Below are 23,546 nucleotides of genomic sequence, written 5' to 3' on the forward strand. Positions count from 1 at the left end.
CATCGCGATTGGGCCGATTGGTTAATTCTTTCTCTGTCCGAGATCTCGGAGCGATTTCTAGCATCGTGGACACAAGGCTTAAGAAAATAGTCCAATCACACTCGATTATTCTTCAAGCGCGAGAAGAATAATCGACTGTGATTGGTCTATTTTCTTACGGCTTTATGATTATGACTAAAACTTTGTTACGTGCAATGGCCTTAACGTTTGTGAATTAATAAATTTATGAGTTATTTGCAAACTAAGTTCAGTTAATAAAGTTAATGTACTGCGCAGTTAACCATCTTAAAATTGCCAAACTCACCGAAACTTAATATTACATTTACAAATTATATATTTTTTTACATTTCTTTTTAATATATTTGAAATATTACGGCTATTTAAACGACGAAAGAGAATTCATCATTTCAAAATTTGATATACATTTTAGTATTTTCTTTTAAAAAACAATATTAATTACTTCTCTTTATTTAATAGGATTAAAGTTTCGTACGTAAGCGATATACGAAGTACAATACGTAAAATCCATCGTAATGAAAAATTAACGACAATTATCATCGTGCTATAGAGAAACGATCAGTCGATCAGTTCGGAACGTGGCCCTCGGATCAAAATGGCCGGCGGTGGTCGTCATTTGAGCCTCTTGTCGCGATACAGACATAACATAAACAATCGATATTTCGGTCGTTCAAACATTTGGAGTAGCGTGACAAATACGAGCGGTCGAAATTATTATTTGAGAAACGATCACCCCCGTTGATTGCGTCGTCTACGCGCAGCTCGAATATCTCAAACGTTCGAGCAGTATATACGTCTTCCATAATAACGCACTCTTATCCGTATCGCAGAATTGTAAAATTGCTCGATGCAGTTTTCCTCGGGCAGCCTTTCGTTCACTTGCCGATGGCAGCAGCGACGATCGGCCAGACGTCGCGGTCGATAGAATTACCCGTTGCGAAACTTATTTAAACACATTCACGTGTTTTGTCTATGCATTTTGTATCTATAAAGATGGCCAAACTCGTCGAGAATAAACAGTTGCAAAGTTATCTACTACAAATTTTCTGTTGGCAGAATGCCAATAGAGTTATAATAAATCTACCAATAGAATATGTAATGGCAGATTGACTGCAGAAACTCGGCCAATCTGCCATTCCATTTAAATGATTACGATACATTTTACTACGATTTCTTTAGCAGTTGGCTGTTAGGATTATGTCATGTGATTCTGCTGACAGAACACAAGTTGATGCTAATCCGTCGGGATATTCTGCTCGAATCTACTGGTAAACCGTGATCGCGTCCTGCTAAATAACATTTCGTTTACTTGATAGTCATGCACCGTTCGTGATCATGTCGTTAGTCGTCACTTGCCATCGAGACTGTTAAAGAAACCTTGACGTTGCATGATTTTTTTCGTGAAAATTTATATGTAAAGTAGAGCATTCTTCGATTATAAGTAACATTATATTTCTCTTGTTTGTTAACATATCTCTCATTTTATCTTTATTTCACTTTCGGACTGATTGGCGATTTGATATCAAACGTGCTTCATAATCGGCTATTTAATCTTTCTACGAGAAGGATGAGCTGAAATCTTTCTAATGAAGTTATTTTACTTACTCACGTATTGGCGAATGAAAACCTGCAATATAAAACTTTATTTTAAATCTCATTTGTAACGAATTTTATAGCTTTCAAAATTCTTTCAACATATTTCTTTCACTTTAATTGTTTCAATTTATTTGCGTGAAATAGCATTTTTTTTATTGGCACAAAACGATTCGTTATTAAAACATAGAAAAGTGCCATGCCTTGAACAATTAAGATATACGTATAATTGGTATCAACAAGCCTCAAAATGTTACGCTAATGTTTTTGAACTAAACTCGCTATTGTTTTTGGAGGATATTTTTCCTAAAAATAAGATATGTCTTTAACACTCGTTAACGAAGTTGTTGATACATCTACAACTGGATTTCCAATTTTAGAGATTGACTGCATCAATTGACATGGAATAAAAAATGGTATAAAAATAAATACACGATTTATTTCTTTTGTAACTCTGACAAAGAAATAATATTACATACATATATATACATAATAATGCGAAAAATATTCGGAACGGGTGCTTCTAAGCGAGATAAATATATATATATTTGGTAACTCGTAATACGTGTATTTCGTCGATTTAAACAAAATTAAAAATATGGAGTCCTCAATTTACAAAATTTTGTTGACAAGTTTCAAATGAACATATCACGCGAATCTATCGCGCTTCTTCTTATACATACTCTAGCACTTTGATGTAGGAGTGGATTTTAAGTGGAAGGAATTAATTCTCGCTCAACGAGCGGTCACTGCGCGGATTAATTTTGACGAAAGCAAAATTTCATAAAACGAGGTCTCGGTAAATGTAATACGACTTAATACGTAATAAGGATAATCGTGAATCTCTGATCGGACGACGCGGTAAAAAAGGGTGACAAAGTGTATAGGACGTATCAAAGTTTTGATGAAGTTTCGCCCTGGGGTGTTACATCGTCGTCTCAATATGAATTTTTCATATCGTCCTCTAATATTGCAGTAGGTAGCAAAGGCTCTTTTACGGCTGTTATTCCTGAAATACATATAAATTACGGACGAACCCTAGCCTGTTATTATTAAAATAAAATTTACATCTACATTTTAAAAAGCATGACACAATAAGTTTCTTCTGCTAGCGAAGCTTGAAAAGAAAAATAATATGCAATTATGATATTAAACGCGGAATCAATAAAGTTAATTTCTTCTCGTATATCTTTTAACATTTTGCTATCACTATTTGCTTTATAATGTTTCACGCGGAAAAGTCGGCGAATGCATAATATATCAAAAACTTAAAATAATTCGTTAAAAAAGAAGAAATTTTAAATTACTTTAATTAAGAACTTAACTAAAATGTTTTGATATGTTGTGCGTTAAGCTCGTACAGCATATCAAAACTAATTTAAAAAAGACTGCGATAGTAGAATATATGTCGCAAAGTTGCGATATTCCAACGAAGAGACGTGTAAGCGCAATTGCGTAATATTTCATGTTAAGCGAGATAAATAATATAATATATATTCGAGCTGAATAAATATGGAAATGTCGCTTATAATGCAGGATTTCACCGATAAGGCCTTTTGCCCTGCGCAATTTGTAACTTCGAGAATTTCTACACGATCGTCAGTTTGGTCGAAGGTTAATACGCAGTTGACCGTAGGAAGGTTCAACGATCTTTGTTTTCTATAATCGTGCGAATGCGACACGGTACGTTTGTATCCGTATAAAAAAGTTATACAATTATTAACAGTCAACAGTTGTCATACGAACAATGAGTGATTCAATATATACGCATTAGAGGAAAGTCTGCATCGTTTGAGAAGCATATTTCTTGAAACATTCTTTCACGCAACAACTGTTATTGATGTAAGTTACGCGAAAACATAGGCGTGTATATTCAAGTTATTAAAAAAAAGAACATATGCTAAGCCCGTTGTATTTTTCAGCGTTGCATCGCTTTATATAATTTCATTTTTATTTTTATTTCGATTTCAAAGTCCACCGAATTTATTATTAATTTTCGGTAGAAATGGTCAGATGCGCATACTTTTTCGATTAACTTGGATTCTCGATTTAATATCATATTTTAAATATCACATGCGTCCAACTTATTATGAAAAAATTCGCAAAATTGAAAATGCATTTTAATTTATCTCTTACTGTAAAAATCAAAACGTTTACAAGAAAAGAGCATTTAAATATGTCCGAAACAAGCTGCTGTTTTGCCGAAATTACTATTTAAGCCAAATGTAATTTTTATATTACTGATCTGGAGATTATCAGTTAAATTTAATTTTAGAAAAAAAAAACAGAATCTTTATTTGAGATAAAAAATATTTTGAAATACGTATACAAAGCTCAATATTTAGATTGGACGCCATAGATAGCATCGTTCCATGATCGTCACTCTGACTAAATAAGCACTTACAAGATATATTATGTATTAAATAAGGAATGAAACATCAGAATATTTTAAACTTTTAAAGCGTGTACATTCGTGCGTGTAGATATTCAGACTTATGCCAAACAACAAAATAACATCTCAATAAAACAATATAGAACAATTATATATATAATATATATTTAAATATATTATGCCCTTGAATTTCAATAATCGAATATCAGCGACTTAATACTTCGGTCATTAACGTTTATCGATGTGCATTTCTGACTCTCGCGATTATTTATAAATCGTATAGATATAAACAGTCTGGACTCGGATAGAATTGCTATTATAACAATTTACCTTGCAAAAAAATTTGATTTACAACCACATGTCAGAAAGAAAACATTTCCAAATTGTAGAACCTTGTAAATTTTTTATAAATTTCAATATATTCTCAATCTTTTAAGTATCTGTATGTCTGTTTCCTCTCACATGTTAAACGACACAAAAATGCCAGATAATTAAATCTTTTTTCTCTCGGATGCCGTCCGTATCCGTCACGTTTGGTAATAATCTTAATTGTACCGACTCATCAAACAATTTCATACATATAATACAAACATTATTCTTTCCCAGTAAAAAAACGATTCTTTAGAACATCTTCTTCTTGACCGCCGTGTAGCGTTCCATGTAGGTGTCGTAACCCTCCAGGTCCGCGAACTGCTTCATCTCGAAGAGATTACCTTCGAGCGCTAACATCGAGACCTTGGAATCCTTAAGGAGTCTGAGGGGTATCGAGCTCAGCTGTAGGCAGTTCTCCTCCAATCGCAGGGTCTTCAGTCGCGGGCAATCCGCCAGCTTCTCGGAGATGGTGGCGATTTGGTTCTGATTGAGATTAAGCTCGATCACGTGAAGGCCGGCGGCGGCGTCCGGCACGATGGTGAGCCGATTCTTGGACAAATCCAGAACGTCCAGGTGCCTGAGGCCGCAGAACATGAGCGGGAAGTCGGAGATCTGATTGTCGGACAAATTGACCTGCTTCAGGTGGCTCAGATTCGCCAGGGACGACGGGATCGATTTGATCTGATTCGCGGCGCAGTTTAGGCCCTCGAGCTTCTCGAGCGCGCCCAGGGTGCCGGGCAGGGCGGTCAGCCGGTTGTGGCTGAAGTTGAGCTGTTTCAGCAGCGTGAAGTCGCCGATCTCGTTCGGGAGCGTCGCGAAGCTGTTCTCGGACAGGTCGAGGGTGCGCAGCGTCGGCGCCAAGTCGTGAAGCTTCCGCGAGAACTTTTCCAGCTTGCACTGCGACAACTTCAGGGTGGCGGTCTTCTCCGCGGTCTCGTAGTGCCTCTTCACGGCGGAGTTGCCCATGTCGATCGCCTCAGGGTCTCGGTATCCTCGCGGGCGACAACTGTGCGGGCCTTTCCCCTATCAACGAGCGTCGTGAAGGAATTAATTTATCGTAACGTATATATCGAATGCCGTTTTCAAAGTGGAGCGCTTTGCAACTTTTTTTTTTAAATTCGGGTAAGAATCGCGCTCGGATTGTTTCGAAGTGCATACGATCGAATTCTTATTTCGTTTGTTTTTCTTTCAAAAATAAAATATGATCCTCAAAGATATCTATATACGTATAATCCGTTTGTGTGGGGAAACGAGAAAGAATCGCGACGTGCATATTCAAAATAATCGAAATATTCCAGGAGACGCACGAATCCCGACGATCTCCGGAGCGAGACAAAACTTTTGCGGGGGACTATAAGCCGTTGACGCGTGTTGGCGACTCGTCAGCTCATCACGCGGACTGTACTACCGCCCGTGACTTTTGCGCGGCGCTGTACCGGCGCGCGCGGTCGGTGGCTGTGTTCACTCCGTATACTCTCCGTATAGCGCGAGCTCCGGGGCGACGACGTTTCGTCGCGCACGGTGCGGCGTTGAGCGACACACGTTGCGTCTCGTTCTCTCGCGCTTCGCTCGCACGCGGTACGCGAGAACGCGAGGAGGGTGCCTACGCGGCCGCGACGCCCGTCCGTCCGCCGTCGGCCGTCCCCGTACCGGCGCGGCGTCCACGTTACGGAGTAACACAGGGAGTTGAAATGTCACGCGATTGACAGCGCGTCCGCCATCGTGTAGCGGCCCGCCCCCGGTTTCGCCTCCCCGCCGCCCGATGGCGGGTCGCGCGCGTCCGCGTGTGCGCGCGCGCGCGCTCGCGCGGGGGCCGCCTGCCCGAAAAATGGCCGACAAACGAAGATGTAGCGATGCGCGTCGGGTTTACAACAGACTGAAAACGCCGCGGCAGCCTCCAGTGCGTAGTACACGATGCGGCGGTGCGCGGAAGTGGTGAGATAGTGAGATCGACGTCACCGGCAAGCGACGTACCGGGTAACGATGGCCTCCACGCCGAAGACGGAGAAGCACGCAGGTAAGATAACCCGCACTACCCGTTGACGATGGACTGACGGGCGAGCGAGCGAGAGGGAACGAGCGCGCGCGCGAGGTGGACCGCGAGAGCGAGAAAGAGAGAGAGCGAAGAGGAACGCGCGCGAGAGAGAGAGAGACGGAGAGAGAGGGCGCGTACGCGCGTATACATCAGGCGTGCGAGACCGCGCGCGACGTTTCCTTACCTTCTCTCTCGCGGGACGACTCCGGGACTCCTTCCTGAGAAAAAACGGACGTCGCGCGCGTCCCACGACCGTGTATACGCACCACTTGACGTCGAGCTCGCTTATCTCGAGGCGCCGCGCCGGTATCTCGAAACTCGGCCGACTTATCAAAAGCGTGCAATTTAGTAATCGGTAGCGTTAACCCGACGACGCTACCGGATGCGAAATGTCAAAAGCATATGTGTACCGCATGTCCGTCATGCACGCGTCTGATTTTTTTTTCTCCCCCCGAGGACCTGGGACGTCCCACAGGATGTCCGTCGACATGTTTGCGATAATGACAGACGCGTCGAAGAAATAAAGAAGAAAAGGCACGATCGGTTCGCTTTCTCACGAGGAATTCTCTATCTCCTCGGGATGAAGAACAAGGTCGATAATCTTGGTCCTCGCCCTGGTTCTAATTTGCGCCTCATGATTTCGTGTTCCTTTCCGATTAGTCATAGCTCCAGCCGCAGTCGAGTGTACCGCTAGCTTGGGTCGATCCAGCTTAAGCAAACAATTCGATATTGTTTTCTGTGATAGAAAGACGAGGAAACGGACGATATTTAGTTAGCCGGAGTTATACCTGATAGCTTGGGATCGATCTTCTCCAAGGGAACAATTCAACAAGCAACGATGGCTTTCTACGATAAAAAGAAGACGAAGAAATGATATTTAGTTAGAAATAGATTTAGCCAGAGTTAGGTCTAATTGTAAGTGAATTTTTTCCGGTCCGATCGAATAGATTGCTCGTCGACGGTCGTGAACGAGCGATCTTCTTTGAGAAACGCAATTAAATTCACCGGGATTTGATTTTGAATGTGATACTTTGAGAGATATTTACTCAAATAAGTAGGTCTCGCTTTTGTAAGAACGCTCTGTTTCTCCGAGGAGCGCGATCCAGCTGTTTTCACAAGCTGGGCAAGCACGCCGCCCTTTATTTGCGAAGCTATGAGCGCGCGAAAAGCGAGTTGGAATGTCGCGGAAAGAGCCGCGATATCTTAAGAGATATCTAAATGTAGAAGCGCGAACGCGATATAATTCTCTCCCTATGTATTCGAGAAACTCGTAATGAGCAACTAAATTTATTTATTTTTATGTATTACGTTAGTTATTGTAACAGTTCAGTACATGATTTTATTGCGTACTAAATTGTATAATAATTCGACAAACGATATGTCACATATGACTTCACGTGATCAGAAATAGCTCGAAGAAGAATTAAAATAAAATAACAGCTTGGGAGAGGGAAGGTTAAACACCGATTAAATGTCTCTGACTGAACTTTAGCTTCAAGGCCGTTTCCTCTTTTTCTCGTGGAGCATTTCCAGTGCGGAATCGTATTGGCTGTAATAGCGGCGAGCTAGAGAGTGGAGTGTGTCAATAAACTTTGCACGCGTCCAGACAGACCCCGGATTCGGAACAGCTGGCCGTGTCACGAGCCTTCCGTCCCACAATTCGCCCCTACCGAACAAAGACCTATCCCACCCACCCTGCTCCTGGCTTGACCGAGACCGACTGTATTTTTCGTGGCGATTACGAGTCCTTTCTCCCTCCGTCCTCGTTAACGGCCCTCTTCCTCGAGTGAACCCTGAACACGCCCTTTCTCTGTGCATTTCTCATTTTGTTGTCGCTCCCCGCCCCTTGGCACAAAGCGTTCCTTTGATTTCATATATAGGCCCTACCCTACCGTTTTTCAAAATCGTGATTTTTTGCTATTTATAACACACAAAGTTTTAGATCCTCGAGATTAAAAATACATTACGGTCATTCAGACATCATACGAGAAAGTAATATGGAAATCATGAATTGCCACGATTTGGTATTTTATTTTTAATTAGTGATATAGAAAAATGATTAATAATTAATTAATGATGTAAAACGTAACAGGTGCACAATTAAAGATTTTGTAGCAGCTAATGGGTTAATTACATTTTAGGTAATGTCAAGTAGTAATTAAATGTGACTTCGATTTCTTTCAGTAGAATAATTTTCCAGAGAAGAAAATATCTAATTTGTATTTTTATAGCAGCTATATATTTCAATACTTTGAATGTGCAATATCGATATACCTACATTGAACGTATAAGTTTAAGCTCTCCGTATTACATCTGATGTACGCAGTGAACGTGCTATTGTAAAAATTGCGCGTTCTACTCCTATTTTAGATTCGTTGTCAATATTGTCGATATTTCAGAGAGCTTGCGAGATATTTCATTCCTGTGTCTTTAAAATTTCTCGTTACATCTCCGTTATACTATCCGTATACATATGTGTAACGCCGAAGGGAAAATATTGGAAAAAACATCCATTTTTCCATATCGCGCGCAAGTTCGTGTGTCGCATACGAAATCACGAATTTCTATTAGAAGCGGATAAAACGTTGGATCTGTCGGACGATTAGATTTTGATAATGCACAGGTGTAACAGGTGTAGCTTTATCGGGGCTGATACGTTTCGACCTTGAAAGGCTGTGCGACGGACAGAGGTACTTAAGTAAAAGGGTGGGTTCGATCAATTTGCCGGGTAAAACTAAGGACAATTAACCCTATACATCATCTGCTTCACGTAATTGCGTTTAATTCGAGTTGATCTATTGGCCGCCGCAATTGTAACGCGTTTGTCGGTTCGGACGTTGCTTTTTTTTCTCGTTAATTATCTTCTACATTTCCCCTTCTAAATGAATTACTTCGCGTTTAATCGCCCCGAGCGCAACGCGGAAGCATTATTCGTATATTCGAGGTTTTCCAAGTTTTAATCGATTTGAAAAATACAGAGTAAATTTCATTATATCCAGAAATAACGCTTGATAGAAAAAAATCTCCGATATTTTCATCGGTTGCGGCCGTAACGATTGTCGAGTGTATTTTGCCTGAAATCTCGTTTGGACGTTAATTTCTCTCTCTCTCTCTCTCTCTGTCTCTCTCTCTCTCTCTCTCTCTCTCTTTGAAACAGGAATACCATATTACATTGTGATTTTATTGGCCGGTGCCACGAGCGGAATCAATAGTAAATCTGCCGCATAGCCGCGACGTAGTCTCGTCTGAATGGCGGACTCATTAAATTTCCAACTCTAGGAGAGGGTTAGATAGTCGCATTGAAATAATTCTACAGTGGCAAGTGCACCATGTTGCGCGGCAAACGTATGACGATGCTGCCGCGATGAATGCCGTCGGCAATACCTCGTCCCGACATTCGAGTAATCTTACAGGAGTGGCGGAGAGGAGGGCGGAGTGAGATATAGCGGAACGGAAGGTGGAAGCGCGAGATCGGGATCCCGTCGGATCCACTTCATCTCGTCGGATCTTTCGTCTCTGTTTCGTCACTATTGTATCCATTATGGCCTTTGTACGCGGTTGCTTTAGCCATGTCGCTGCCTAATCCGTAGACTCCTCCCACCGTTACTGCGGAAAGCTTCCGCTAATAATAATCGTTGCTAAAAGCCTTCGCGTGCTCGCAAAGTAAAAATTCTCGAAATTCGTGCGTTCCAGGTAAATTCGCGTTTCTAGATGAAAGATAGTCTCGTCCCGCCGGATAACGAATCGTTTATATAAATGCGAGAACGACGAACCTTTTCTATATATACGTGTGTCATGAAAACGGTAACGTGCGACTCGCGTATCTCTGTAATTGTTTGTAAGACAAGCATAATGATTTCGAAGCGTACATAATTAATGGTTAATTGTATGTATAAGAAGATATTGCGAGTGTACGGTAATGAATACCTACCGTCTCCGAATAATTTATGAGAGTATTTGCAGAAAATTGACATTGCTTAACAAAAGGGATTTACTGATGGAGACAAAACATTTACAAATGTTTTTAACCAGAAATGAATATTAACTTGTATGACGAAATAATCATATACAACGAAGAACTGGCTTGAGAGAATAATTCCCTGCAAGTGTTTATATACTGACTGATTAATGATTGTTGCTGTATATTCTTATTTTAATACGGAGATTTGTAGATAGTTCAATCGTTACTGCGAGATATATGAGAGATAGGCACATGAAATCCATATGACGTAAAGAAACATTTCTAAACATTAGAATAGTAGCAGAATTGCAATTAGTGTGGTATGCGGTGGAACATGCTTTCCTCGATAAACCTCCATTACCGCAATTATTGCGCTCTATAAAATTTTATTAGTACCGACGCGATATCAAAAGAGTACGAGGAACGTTTGAAGATTAACGGAAATGTACATTCGATCTTCCGCTTCCTTGCATACCACTGATAGATTGCACTTAAAAATTATCGATGCGCTAATTCGCATGCAAAGTGCGACGTGGTGATATATTTTATAGCTTTTCATAAAATATGTTCGATTTCGAAAAGAAAATTTCTTTTAGCACTTGAGTTTCACGATTAAGTGAAAGATTTTTTTATTATATAAATCCCGTTAAGATCTCCAGGAAGCGATTTCAAAATTATGACGGACTAGTATAGTCATAAAATCGTGATTTCCATAAGATAGATGCTAATTAAATAATATGCATATATGTTAATCGCTTCTCGGTCTATAAAAGACTTTCGCGATCTCTATATGCTATCCTCGCACTTTCTTTTTTTTTAAACATATTTAATCGTTCCTTCCTCTGGAAGAATCGAAGAAATTATTTTAAATATGATTACTCGCAATTTGATTGCGAAAAACACCGCTAATTAGCACAAGCTGTACAACAGGTATTATGTAAACAGAAAGGAAACATTCTCTATTGCGGTATAAGACATACGCTTCTTAATTTTTCTGTTTTTCAATCATTCAACGATAAGCTTTTCACTGTCTATGAAACTTATCAAAGTCCATGCCAAGTGCCAGGATCGTAAAAATAGACCCTTAAAGAGATTGTTATTACGCTCATTCTTCCGAACGCGGTCACCTCGCAATATTTCGATTTCATTCCGCGAACGTCTATGCTTCGCAATATTTCTGCGGCAAACACGTGATTTAGCGCCTTTATTGGATTCGATCTGTCCGCGCGAGTCGTTTAGGAACCGCAATCATGCGCAGCCAGCCTTCCGTTCCTCCGGCAGTCCGATCTGCCAATATCTATGCAAATACGCGGCCGAGTTGTTACAAACCTCGTGTCGACCAGGCCGATGATGCAGAGCCCGTGCCAGAAACACGCATTCGCAACGCCAACGCCGACGATGCACATCGCGGTAACGTTAACTCAACGATTCATTAATATGCAATCGTTTTCGCGTTACGCCGCGACCGTGCAAAACACAAGAAAAGAAAAAGAAGAGGAGAAAAAAATGCACGCACGTGTTAAAACTAGTTCACGCGCATATTACCGTTGATCCTGCTCACAATCAGAACTACAAACGCCTACGATTTTCCGCCTCGATTTTATTCTTGCCGCGATTTTGAAACAATTTACGCAAAGGGAAAGATCGAAACTTGAAGTGCGTGTTGTTGGCCCGTAAAAATATATATGTATTTATCTTTCTAGATTATCTTTTCCGTTTTATTTATATGTTTTAAATGTAAAATGTATTCTATATGCGGCATAAAACAAACAATATAAATCAGATTCGATCCAAAATGGGTATCCAAAATACTTATATACATATATTTAGTTTATAATAAATCAGTACCTCATTATATCAAATTTGTGCAACGTCTCGAGTTGCAATTGATTAGCCTTCATTGGCGCTTGTTTTATCATCAATATCCTGTTATTTAAATAAAGATAAAGAATTAATTAATCAAGAATAATATAAATATCGAAAGTGCATATATATTCTGGGTTACTTTCGTACACGCGCACTTGGATATCTCGGGATCCATCGAGGCTGCGAGGCGCGGACTATTCACTGTCGTTTTTCTTTGCGAGGCCAATTCAGCGTGCAATGGCGATGACAATACTAGTCTTAACATCAGCATGAGCGATACTTCTTCTCACATACTAATACAATGCAAGTAGCGATGGCAGTAACAGTCGCGCAAGATCTTTGCAAAGATTATGCAACAAAACATCACTGACAAGCCTTTGTTTTTAAGGAAAAACACGATGTATATAGGGATACAGCTTTCAGACAAGTATCTAATATGCTTGGTTCGTTCGAAAATCTCAAGTGCGATACGCAATGTACAATTAAACCTATTTTGATATGTATATTCAATTCATAATTTTCGAAGAAAAAGAGAAAACAATTTATGTTCGAAAAATGGAATGGTCTGAATAGAACGTCCTCGTTCATCAAGGATTTTCATCAATCTTCCGTTGAGCGTTTACGGATTAATTCCCGATAGTGAAAAGCCGGTTCGATCTCAAGTACGATATTGACAATTGCTATTTCGAGTACGTCACAATTCGGGGGAAAAAAAAAGAAGAAGCGATTTATGTTCGAAGAACCGAGTGAAATGGTCTGAATAGAACGTCCTCGGTCGCGTCAAGGATTTTCGTCAATCCTCCGTTGAGCGTTCACGAATTAATTCCCGATAGTGAAAAGCATCGGTTCGAGAGACGTCACTGGGTTGCGAAGGTCCGCAAATAAATTGTGTCTTCGTTGTCCCGTCCGTCGGTTTTCGGTCTCGTATCTCGAAATAAAGAGCGGAACGTATAAGAGCCGCCGGCCTCTCTGTGCACGAGGTCTTTTGTCCCTCCTCCGTTAACCCTCTCACCACCGTCACTCCCTCCCTCATACGTCTTTTACTCGTCCGTTCCTCTCTCTCTCCTCTCTCTCTCCCTCTCTTTCCCTCTCTCTGACCCGTTAAAATAGACAAGGCTTCTTTCCCGGCCAAAGTCGCAGATATTACCGGCCAATCTTGCGCCAACGGCCTGTCGGCGAGAACGACAGTTCACCTCGGATTCGCGACGAAGTTAGTTCTAACCCGCGTACTTGTTTGCAACTGGATCCGTCTAGTCCAGATTTACTTTCTCGCAGACGTAAACGGGCATTTCGAATTCCGTTGGTACGATATCGAGTTTTCGGGTTCTTCAGTGAAGTCTCGTCGCGTTGGTGAATTTATACCCTCTTTTCCCTCAACATGTTCAATTTAATTAATTATTATTTATAGCTGAATATAGTTATTTGTCTTTATATTCATTTAAAGTTTATTTTTGTCGACGTAAATTTAACTTCCTGAATGTCAATGCGACGTATCACGGTACGTCGTCGAGGAGCACCGGGATACTGAATGAGATAAATATAAGATAAAGATCGGGGAGGATAATCGATTGTTGCTATATTATTCCGTTTATTGGTATAATGTTAAAAATATATGAATGGCGCGACGACGGTGCTCGGAAATGCGACAGCGCGTTTCTAGGCGTGTTGGCGTCGGGAGCGAATAAAAATCGCGCGGTGGAACGCGTCTTTTAACAGTGATGTGTATAAAGGGCATCGAAATGTCAATTCGCCACTCAGTGTTGCGTATGGTAATTGCGTGCGGATTAAGTGGGTGTTTACCGCAACGACGCGTCGCCAGGGCATTTAAAAGCGACGCTCCTGACACAGGCGATGACCCGGACATCTTTTCCGCGTACTCTTTGCAGAATGCGTGACACGACGCGGCGCGGAGCAGTGGGAACGCGATCCGCCGCTGCCGGCGCAGGCTGATTAATTACTCGATTAAATGGGAGGCAGTCGAATTACGGAACGTCGATTATGGACGTAATACTCGCGCGGCTTAATCGGACCCTCGTTGTTGCTTACCGTATAATGAATGTACGTGACCCGAGTGGAATTGGAACAACGTAACTAATCCGTCTCTTAATTACTTCGCGCAGGACGATTCGTGGCTGTTTCACTCCGTGAAACTTCGAGAGCAGCGATGTTCTACCGTTTAACATCTCATCTGTTAGATGAAAATGGGTTTGTTCTTTTTAACTTAACTTCTTGCACCGTTCATCTTTTCTCCTTTTTCTTTCCCTGTTGGAGAGAAAAAAAGAGGAGAGGTGAACGGTGCAAAAAGTTCAACATAAAAAGAACGAATCTATATATTGCCAAACGTCTGTGAAGTTAGCCTCGCGCTTTCCGAATATTCTATTTTTATTTAATTAATTGAATAGTCCGCTGAGAGATGATCAATAATACGTGTGCCAAGAAAAAGTTCGTAAAAGGCATTGATCGAATTGGTGCAACCATTATCAATCGTATAACTGATCGAATATAATTCAATGTGTGTTGACGCAATTACTTATAAACAAGGTCGCAATATTAACTCCCCATGGAATATTTGATTTGAAGACGCATGCGCGCGTGACGACTATATCAACTTGGTCAAATCGCGCAGACTTTATCTTCAGTGCATAAAGCCGCAATTATTCAATGCGGTATAGCAATTGCGGGATGATCTCAGAAGATCGCGACACGTCGCGCGGATGTGGAGCGGACGGTTTGCAGACGTTACGTGTTAAACGATCAAGGCGCGATCAGATGAAAGGGCTCGTTGCGTACGCGTTTAGTAAACGCCTGCAAGTCGCGCGCGCGAGCAGAGAGATGCCGGGAGAGGCTGTATTGTGCTCGTGCAAGTTTACTCGCGCGTGTGGCGTTAATTAATGCGCGAAACGGGACTGTTACCGTCCGTCCATCCCGCAAACGCATCTCTGCATCTCCGAGATTAGGAGACGGACAGATAAGATATAAAGGGTATATATCACGATAAAATTTTCATGCACCGCGATAGAATTCCGTGGCAGAGCCATTTTAAATGGATCGGTTAAATTTTCGGCACCCACGAATGTGCAAATATGCATTTTTATTCGCGACAAATGAAAATGAAACGCCCGGAGATATTTCTTTTTGTATTACGTATAATCGTTATCCCGTTAACCGTCTGACAATCATGGATAGGTAATTACAATTTAACGAATTCCGGTTTGTTAAATTAAATGTACTTTTCGCACACGCAAATATATTTCACCGTGTTCGCATAGCACACGAATTAATTACGTATAGTTCAACCGAGTCGAATTCCTGATAAAATTATTTTGGCGAATTATCTCGATTCCGTTCAACGGAATGTTTCACATGTTCGTATCGTGTTTATATCGAAATGCGTTTGTATTATACTCTGTAACGTTTTACAATTGCACGTCTATACGGTGCGGTGTCAGAGTCGGGATGTTCCTCATGTGTAGCGCGTGATAAATTTTTACGTTATTACGTTTGCCACTTATTTTCGGACGTGAAGTCGTTCGTGGCGTATCGCTCCTACCATTTGGAAACGTCATCTGCGCGAACGATAATTTTCAGACGCGCGGTACATAACGCAGATCGGCGTAAGCGTAAAGATAGCGGTGGGTCCGAAAATAACGATGCGACGAACGCGACAGGAAATGTAGCGCAACTGGGTCGCAAGTTCATCAGTGCTAATTATTGCTAATCGGAACATCACATACTGCTGAGATATTTTCACAAGACTGCGTCTCGCTTGTTTCGTGATAGATAATGGACCGTGTATTGACGATCTTCGATCGATGATCGAAGTTCATCAATAAGAGTATGAAAAGGAAAGCGACGCGTATATTAACGAAAATGATCGAATACATTAATTTAAAAACATTTTAAAATTATTAGTTGCGCGTGCTAGCAGTAAATTTATAATGCAAAAAGATACAATGATATATAAAGGAGACTATAAATATTTAGGTTGTTTGAAATATGAGATCGACGGTTTTCTTTACGACGTTTTAAGTGATCTAGGTCTAGCTGCTCGTAGTTTTGATCAGTCGCACGTTACATACGATTAATGAAACGTAAACAATTTCGCGTAGAAAACATATCTGTTATTTGTCGGCTCGAGTGTTTGCGTGTTTCGTTCATAAAAATACGATACTTTTAAACAGGAAAACAGGCTGCAGAAACTTTTGCAACAGAAGGTATTATTTTTCAATCCGAGTTTTTATCGGAATAGAAATACGTGTTTTGCAGAAAATTTCCTCGTAATGAACGTTTCCATTACTCTGTTTATTTGTAATACAACACGGAGAGAATTTTCTCTTAAAATTTATCCCGAAATCATGGTAGTTGTGGGACAACATGTATCACCAAGAATTTTATGCGAGCTATTCTGATTAATATATCTACCACAATAAAAAATATTAATATCTATTACATTAAAATATAAAATATGTTTGATTAATTTTACTAAAATATATCCAGGAAATTTCAATAATTTTTCAAAATTTACCAATCTGCTTGGTAATTTTTATCACGTTTGTAAAATGTCTTTTGTATATTTTAAAAATTCCTTGGTTGCCAAGTTGTCCCAAGTTTGTACGTTTGTAGTGAATTTAAGGGTAAAATATAACAAAAAGTTATAAGAAGTCAGATTATACATCAAAAGCAAATCTTTCAGACACATTTAATAGTAGAAGAATTTAATTGCGCATCGTATTTTCATGAAAGTTTGTGCTCACAATTTTTCAGCGACATGCCAACGTCCCTGAACGAATTTTAATACCACCGAGCTTCAAAACTAGCGTCAAAGCCTTTGCTTGCCGTTGTCGCGAATATAATGTCTGGAGAAAATTCGATAATTTTACAAGACAACAAGTAGTCCAGAAGAACTGTATCTGGCCCTTGTGCTTACCGTACCGTGGCACGAGTTACACGACCGACCTCCTGGTACCGTATCGGATTATACACATCGTTCTGAAAGTAGTAAAAGCAATGTAGGACCTCGGTAGGTGGTCGAAAGGCAGAGAAGAGGTCGGGTTTTCGCTCCAGTAATCGCGAATCGTTTGTTGTACAAGATGATATCTTAAGAAATTCGATACTCTCTCTCTCTCCTCTGCCCGATATTCTTTCCCGTGAATATGTATCAATTCTTTGACGTTCTCACAAATATATGTCATGTATATCTAACGAGTCATAAACTATGGACAGTTTTCGTAAATATTGATTAAAGTTGATTTGATTCTATATCTTGTTGTAAAGACAAAATCACAGAAAACGATTCCAAGATCTTGCGTTTAACCATTAATCCGACAGGCGATTTAAATATACTAAATTTAGTAGCTTTTTGACATTTTTACATATTTTATATTCTTTATGTAGAGAATGGAAAGGCTGGGAACAGAAATACGCTTTTTATAAAGACAATAAAGGAATAGTGGAAGAGGAAACAACATGAATTATGACATCATGTTTTTGAACATATAGTTATGAACATATTACATTCAAAGTGCATTATTTTATCGTCTCGGCCTCTTCATATATATGAGCAGTGAATTAAGAAAATATTAATCATACATACCGCGATTTACATAGAACATTTTAAGATTTTTGTATTTTATAAAGTGAGAAACATACCTATGAATGATAAATTAGAACTTCATCTAGTGACAAGTTGCAAAAGTTGTCACGTCGCGACAAGTTATCATTGCGGTTAAGTTAGCGTGAACTTTGCGAGAGAAATTTTGAGCGCTATCACGCTACATGAGACTTCGAGGAACGAAGCTATTTGCTGGTACTTGTCGCACGACAGCCATTTAACGGCGTCACGATAAGTTTACGTCTGACATATATCGCGGGAGCGACGCGGAAGCGCTAGACGCAGAAATCGTGACGGAACATCCGACGCGTTAAAATAGACAACCCTAGAAACTGACGCCTTAGTTTAGTGTGTAGCACTATCTGTAGCGGCACAGCAGATACTCGAGGTCGCGATGCATGTATCGCCGCACGTGTATATATTTAGCTCTCCTGTCATCGGTTTCGACCAATCTATGAATTTCAAGATTTCCACACGGCGGCTTTGCGCTCGATCGGAATTATCAGAGCAGCGATGGAGTAGATCGGCGAAGATGTCATTATAGATTCATTGAGCAACTTTGAAAGCTAATTCAGAACAAACAAGCAAACACGAATGACTTGCTTAACGAGGTGAACGATGTCGCGAGTTATTTGTCGATCTGATTCTGACTTATGTCCATTTCTATCCAATGCGGATTAACTTTAATCTCGGTCTAATTTACTTTTTATCTCTTTTTCTAATTCTTAAAACTAGAAAAGGATAAAAAGTAAGTTAAGCCGAGATTAAAGTTAATCGGCATTGGTAGAAATGGACATTAGACGCTCGCGTTACGAAAAATAGTACAGATTAATTTTACATAAAATATGATTTTTTTTACTGATTGCGAGTAGACGAAATTCTCGCTGTTTCCAAACGTTTTCGGTCGATTTAGTCGATTATTTGTCTCGACATCACCGTTTGGTTGAAAGACACGTGGATGATAGGTCGTGTGAAGGTACATCCAGACACAAATCTTTTGGGAATAGAAATTACCTTTCGCGAGTCGATTATCCGTTTCTGATAGAAACCGCTTATTGTCGCGAGCGGTATTTTTATGGGGCGATATTGACCACGGTACAATGGATTCAGAGTCACCCAAGCTTGTGATTCTCGATATTGTCTATCGATAACCACAGCTGTCTTGCTGTCATTTGATACAGTTCAGGGTATTCGAAAAAAAATACCGGGTCTTGTTTTTCCGTGAACTCAATTAAACGCGTACGTTTTCTCAGTGGAAAAAAAAGACATCGCAATCTTAAAAATTGCACGACTATCTTTTTGTTAGTGCGCGATGCAAAATCGTTTTCCTAGAAAAGTTATGGGCATTATTTTTCTGAATATCATAAAAATGAATGCCGCGGCTTGTAGCATTTCTCTCTAATTTTATGATTCACATTTAGAAGATGTAATAATTATCTGTACTATATCGTGCATAGTGAAAGTGAGATTGAACAGTGAAAGTGCATTATGACAGAACAGACGTACTTAGAAATGCAATTCGCCGTCGTGCAGATTCACCCCATGAACAACGACGCGAAGTCCAGTTTGAAAGAGACCCAATCGCGGTTCTTCGTGTCATAAAATGCCGCAGTACGACGACAGCTTTCTCGACTCGCCGATATTTCGGCGGCGAACTCGCAGCTATACGGTGCAAAAACAGTTTTTGCCCAAATCGAAGTCTTTTCACGTCACGGCCACACCTTTGCTGCTGGCCGTAACCAATCACGCCAGGACTCTTTCCGGTTCCTTATCGACCTGCAACTTGAAAGGTAATTCCATTTAAAAAAAATTCAGGTTAAGGACGCGAGGCGAGTTCACATTTTGTGTTCAATGCTTCTACAATAGAAAAGAAAAAAAGCAAAAACGTGAGAAGTCATTTCCTATTTTTTCTCCTTACGTTTTGCATGGCATGAATTTGTGCTACTTTTTTTCTACATTGACACTGTTTTACGCTCGTATTTATAGTTGTTTCTTCTGAAGCATTCAGTTGAAACGTTTTGAGACATGATATGCATGGTTTAGTAAAGAGATTTTGAGAACAATTTTGATATTTGTAACATTGAATTTACAATCGCAATACAGTTAAGAAACTCTGATGAAATTTGCCTTGAGACGCAGCCTGAATTTTGTTTCTTCAGTCATTCAGTAGTCGATTTTTAGGAGAAGATTATGACTGTTAATAATTTTTTAATCTTTTAACATTTTTTCGGAGATGACTTGAGACTAAAACGATTACTCATCATGCCTGAGAAATTTGAGACGATGTCTGAAAGAATAAACTTTTGTATATCGTTAAATTTAAGGATTGTAAAACACCGTTCTTTTATTGTGACATTTTTACGTCTTAAAAGATAACGCTGGATATGATACTTGAGATACTTTTTATATTGATTTAAGGTAGCGATATGCGCTTATTTGACATTTACCTTTTCCAAACTCGATATTAGGTACATGTCACTGATAAGTAGACACGCGCGTATATCATTGCTACTAAATTGATATTTATTTGAGGAATAAAATTTATCTTTGTTTTGATCAAAACCTTATTTTACCTTATTTTACTCGTTATTCTTTTTCTATTTTTTTACTTCTGAGGACAGTGAAATTGTATGATTTCAATAAATGAAGAAAAATGAATAAGATTAAATCGTAACATTTTTGCAATAGCTGATTTTTTCGATAAATTTATTGTAATTCTTGATTCATATTATACAATTTAAATTTATATAATTTTATTTCTCTGTATAAAAATGATGTTTAAAAATCATAATAGAGAGAAATAATAATACATTTATTTATATAAATAATTTTTCAGTTCAATGCAAAGCGATTATCGAAGATAAATTTTATTTTTCAAATAATAGATGTAATAATTGTTTTTAAATGAAATTGTGTAGTCTACCATACAAATTCACATTAAAAGAAAGAATTGAGTAATTCGTGTACAGCAGTTAGAATTTGCTGTTAGTAATACGAGTGCAAATTAAATTACCAATTAATTAGTTTGTGTTAATTTACAATCGCTACACAATTCCCGGTATTAAATCATTATAAATTTCAAACCAGATTGATGCAAATTGTCTCAATTAGGATTCGAATAACAAATATCTTCCAAAACTCTCTCCATCGTGCGGAATTATTATCTTAGACAATGCTAGTGAGTCCACAAAACGAAGCGCAGAATGTATGCGCTATAACTGTTTAGTATTCTGGTAGAAGAAAGAGAATATATTCGGCGTAAATTTTGTATGTAGAACGTTAAATAACATTTCGCGGGAGACCGGCCGGCGTACGGCCTTGCGGCCTTGGTGTTTGTTTTGATAACGTCACGCAGCGCGCCGTATTATCATTCGCGCGGTGAGACTCGAGTCGGCAGGTAACGACGCGGGCCGCTCCGCGTGTGACGAATTGTCGACACAAATCCGTCGAGACGCGATTATTTCTTGCAAGCAATTAGCGACTTAAACAATTCACATGATTAATTAACTCCCACGATTAACAGCGCGATCGCGTCGAGCATCAAAGTGTATTAATCGATTATTTCCTATGAACACGGTTAACGACTAATTTGCAAGATTCAGATGTCATAGAGCTTCGTGCTTTTCGTATTAATCTGTTGTCGCAATATATACAGTCGGAATATACATGGTGAAGTAATTAATGTTGGAAATACCGTGTGGTTTGTTCTACTTTGGTAATTAGTACGCGTGATTAATTGTTTTCTGCGGGTGTTGTGTTGTATGAGTGCAATGGATAAATCTGAGAGATAAATCTTATCGCTCAAATAATTAATGAAGAATAAGAAAAAAGAGGAAGATGTAAATTGATATGCAGATTCTATGGCAAAATGATACTATAAAATACTTACAGGTATAAAATATAAAATTTTTACCTAAATATTAATAAAATACCTTCATGGTATTCGTATCTCATGGATAATGAAGAGTGGCATAAGATATTTTTGTACTCTCTCTATATATATATTTGTGTGAAATAAAAATAAATTATTTATGAATAAATTACCTATGAAACACAGAAAAAGATCGTTAATTTTAAAGTCGTGTGACTTTACTTTATTTTAAATATAAAATTTGAGGTTTATGATTGATTTCTCTATTCTGATGTTTCTAGAATTAATTATTCTATTAAAGTTTAGTGTAAGAAAGCAATAATTAGGTATGATATGAATTTCATACATATAAATAAAAGCTAAATAGAAAATATTTTATTGTCAGATGAATATTTCAACTAATTTATTTAATAAAAAAACGCAATTATATATTTATTTCTGTAATATATAACCAGTTTCATTCTAATTTTTTATAGCCTATCTATTCTTATTTGTTAATAATTTTATTTTATCTTCTGAAGACATTTAACAACGTGAGATGAGATCTAATTATTTTGTTGCGTATTGTAATATCGTGAAGCATTCCAGTCGTATAATATGTCTCAAGATATAATATAAAATATTATTCTTAGTATCTCATTATTTGATACATTTGAGATGCAACGACTATATATACGAGCCTTAAGAAGGGAATTAATAGCAATTTATATTTAAACATTTTTTTAGTTATATTTTTAGACGTTATTCTCTTATATTATTACGCGCCTTTAGTCATTCGCGGATATTCTTCCGTGATGACGACATATATGTTGCGTGCACTTTAAGTTGAAATTCATTTCACAATCAAATTGATGTCACTTCTGGAATAAACTCGTTTGTTCTGGCAGACTTCTCTAAATCGTTCGCACTCTGATCTAATTGTCCGTACATTCTGCACGCTATTTCGCTGTACACATTGGCATTCTGCTTAACTTGAGTTTAAATAATTGCATCCTCTTAAAGTGCGTTACGACCAGCGTCTATGTCGCGCGCATTATTGCATTAAGCCTTACACGCGCGCGAAAGCATTTCGCCGGATAATTACTAGTTCGTGCTGTCAATCATATTAAGCACCGCATGCTCATCGCAGGTATACCACCTCCGACCATTAACGTGTCGTTGTTATTACGGGCGGCGTCTCCCCCGCAATATAGACACAACGGGATACACTATACCCTGTGTGATTTCCCTCTAGACTCGAAGCGCGAGCAAATTGCTATAATACGTTCGCTGTCTCACGCGCGTCGTCGCTCCACGCGCATCCGCGGATCCGCAAAACGCTTTCGATTCGCGAGTTAACGGATGAAATGATTTTCCCCCGCGGGGCAAACTTAAATTGCGAGCGATTAGAGCGTAATAACGCGAGGCAGCCTTAATGACAGGCTTGAAAGAAAATCGACATTATGTAAAGACGTTGGCGTGTAGGTGATGAAGTACGCGCGCGATTATCGATCATCTAAATGTGCTATAAACTGATATAACTTAGGGTTGCAGACGCAAAGTAACGCATATAGCCTGATTTTCTTTTTAACCTGATATTTTCTTTTTCTTTTTAAACCGCACTTTTTTTTAAACCTGATACACTTTATTACATTTTTTTATTACTTGTCGGAGTCACGTGAATTGGCACACTTCAACCATTTATCCGTTCTCCAATTAAATCGGGTTTGAAACCGGAGGCTATTCATGAATAGTCATGTTCGCGAATTGTTTTTAAAGAAGCAGCATATGGAGAATATTCTCGCCTGAATGGATCGCAGAAATAGAATCTTGGCACGTGGATTTTCG

General features: G+C 39.2%; 2 protein-coding genes across 13 annotated transcripts in view; one reads left to right on the forward strand and one right to left on the reverse strand.

The window, feature by feature from the left end:
* Positions 1–2,030: 2,030 nt before the first annotated feature.
* On the reverse strand, positions 2,031–6,613 carry LOC139810209 (leucine-rich repeat-containing protein 57). Of its 2 annotated transcripts, none has more exons than XM_071773588.1 (2): positions 6,595–6,613; positions 2,031–5,398 (listed from the first exon to the last, which is right to left on the reverse strand). In XM_071773588.1, exon 2 carries the CDS (start codon positions 5,339–5,341, stop codon positions 4,625–4,627), a length of 717 nt encoding a protein of 238 aa, XP_071629689.1. In that variant the 5' UTR covers positions 5,342–5,398; positions 6,595–6,613; the 3' UTR covers positions 2,031–4,624. The 2 variants fall into 2 exon arrangements, with proteins under 2 accessions (XP_071629689.1, XP_071629687.1); XM_071773586.1 differs by lacking the exon at positions 6,595–6,613 and adding an exon at positions 6,350–6,451.
* The window catches only part of C3g (C3G guanyl-nucleotide exchange factor), a 70,317-nt gene continuing 52,654 nt past the window's right edge, over positions 5,884–23,546 (forward strand). For 6 of the 11 annotated variants that reach the window (XM_071773567.1, XM_071773571.1, XM_071773574.1 and 3 more), the window contains exons 1-2: positions 13,431–13,583; positions 19,270–19,638. In XM_071773567.1, coding sequence (XP_071629668.1) covers positions 19,452–19,638 — 187 coding nt within the window. In that variant the 5' untranslated portion in view covers positions 13,431–13,583; positions 19,270–19,451. Of the gene's footprint in view, positions 6,393–13,428; positions 13,588–14,939; positions 15,220–19,269; positions 19,639–23,546 lie in introns of those variants that run through there. The other 5 variants (XM_071773572.1, XM_071773579.1, XM_071773568.1 and 2 more) reach the window with 4 other exon arrangements.

This window comes from Temnothorax longispinosus, chromosome 3, assembly GCF_030848805.1.
Source record: "Temnothorax longispinosus isolate EJ_2023e chromosome 3, Tlon_JGU_v1, whole genome shotgun sequence".
In the NCBI taxonomy this organism is placed as follows: Eukaryota; Metazoa; Arthropoda; class Insecta; order Hymenoptera; family Formicidae; genus Temnothorax; species Temnothorax longispinosus.

Bases quoted from the DNA above. Each gene is read 5' to 3' on its own strand.
- LOC139810209 (XM_071773588.1), bottom strand. From the start codon at position 5,341: ATGGGCAACTCCGCCGTGAAGAGGCACTACGAGACCGCGGAGAAGACC.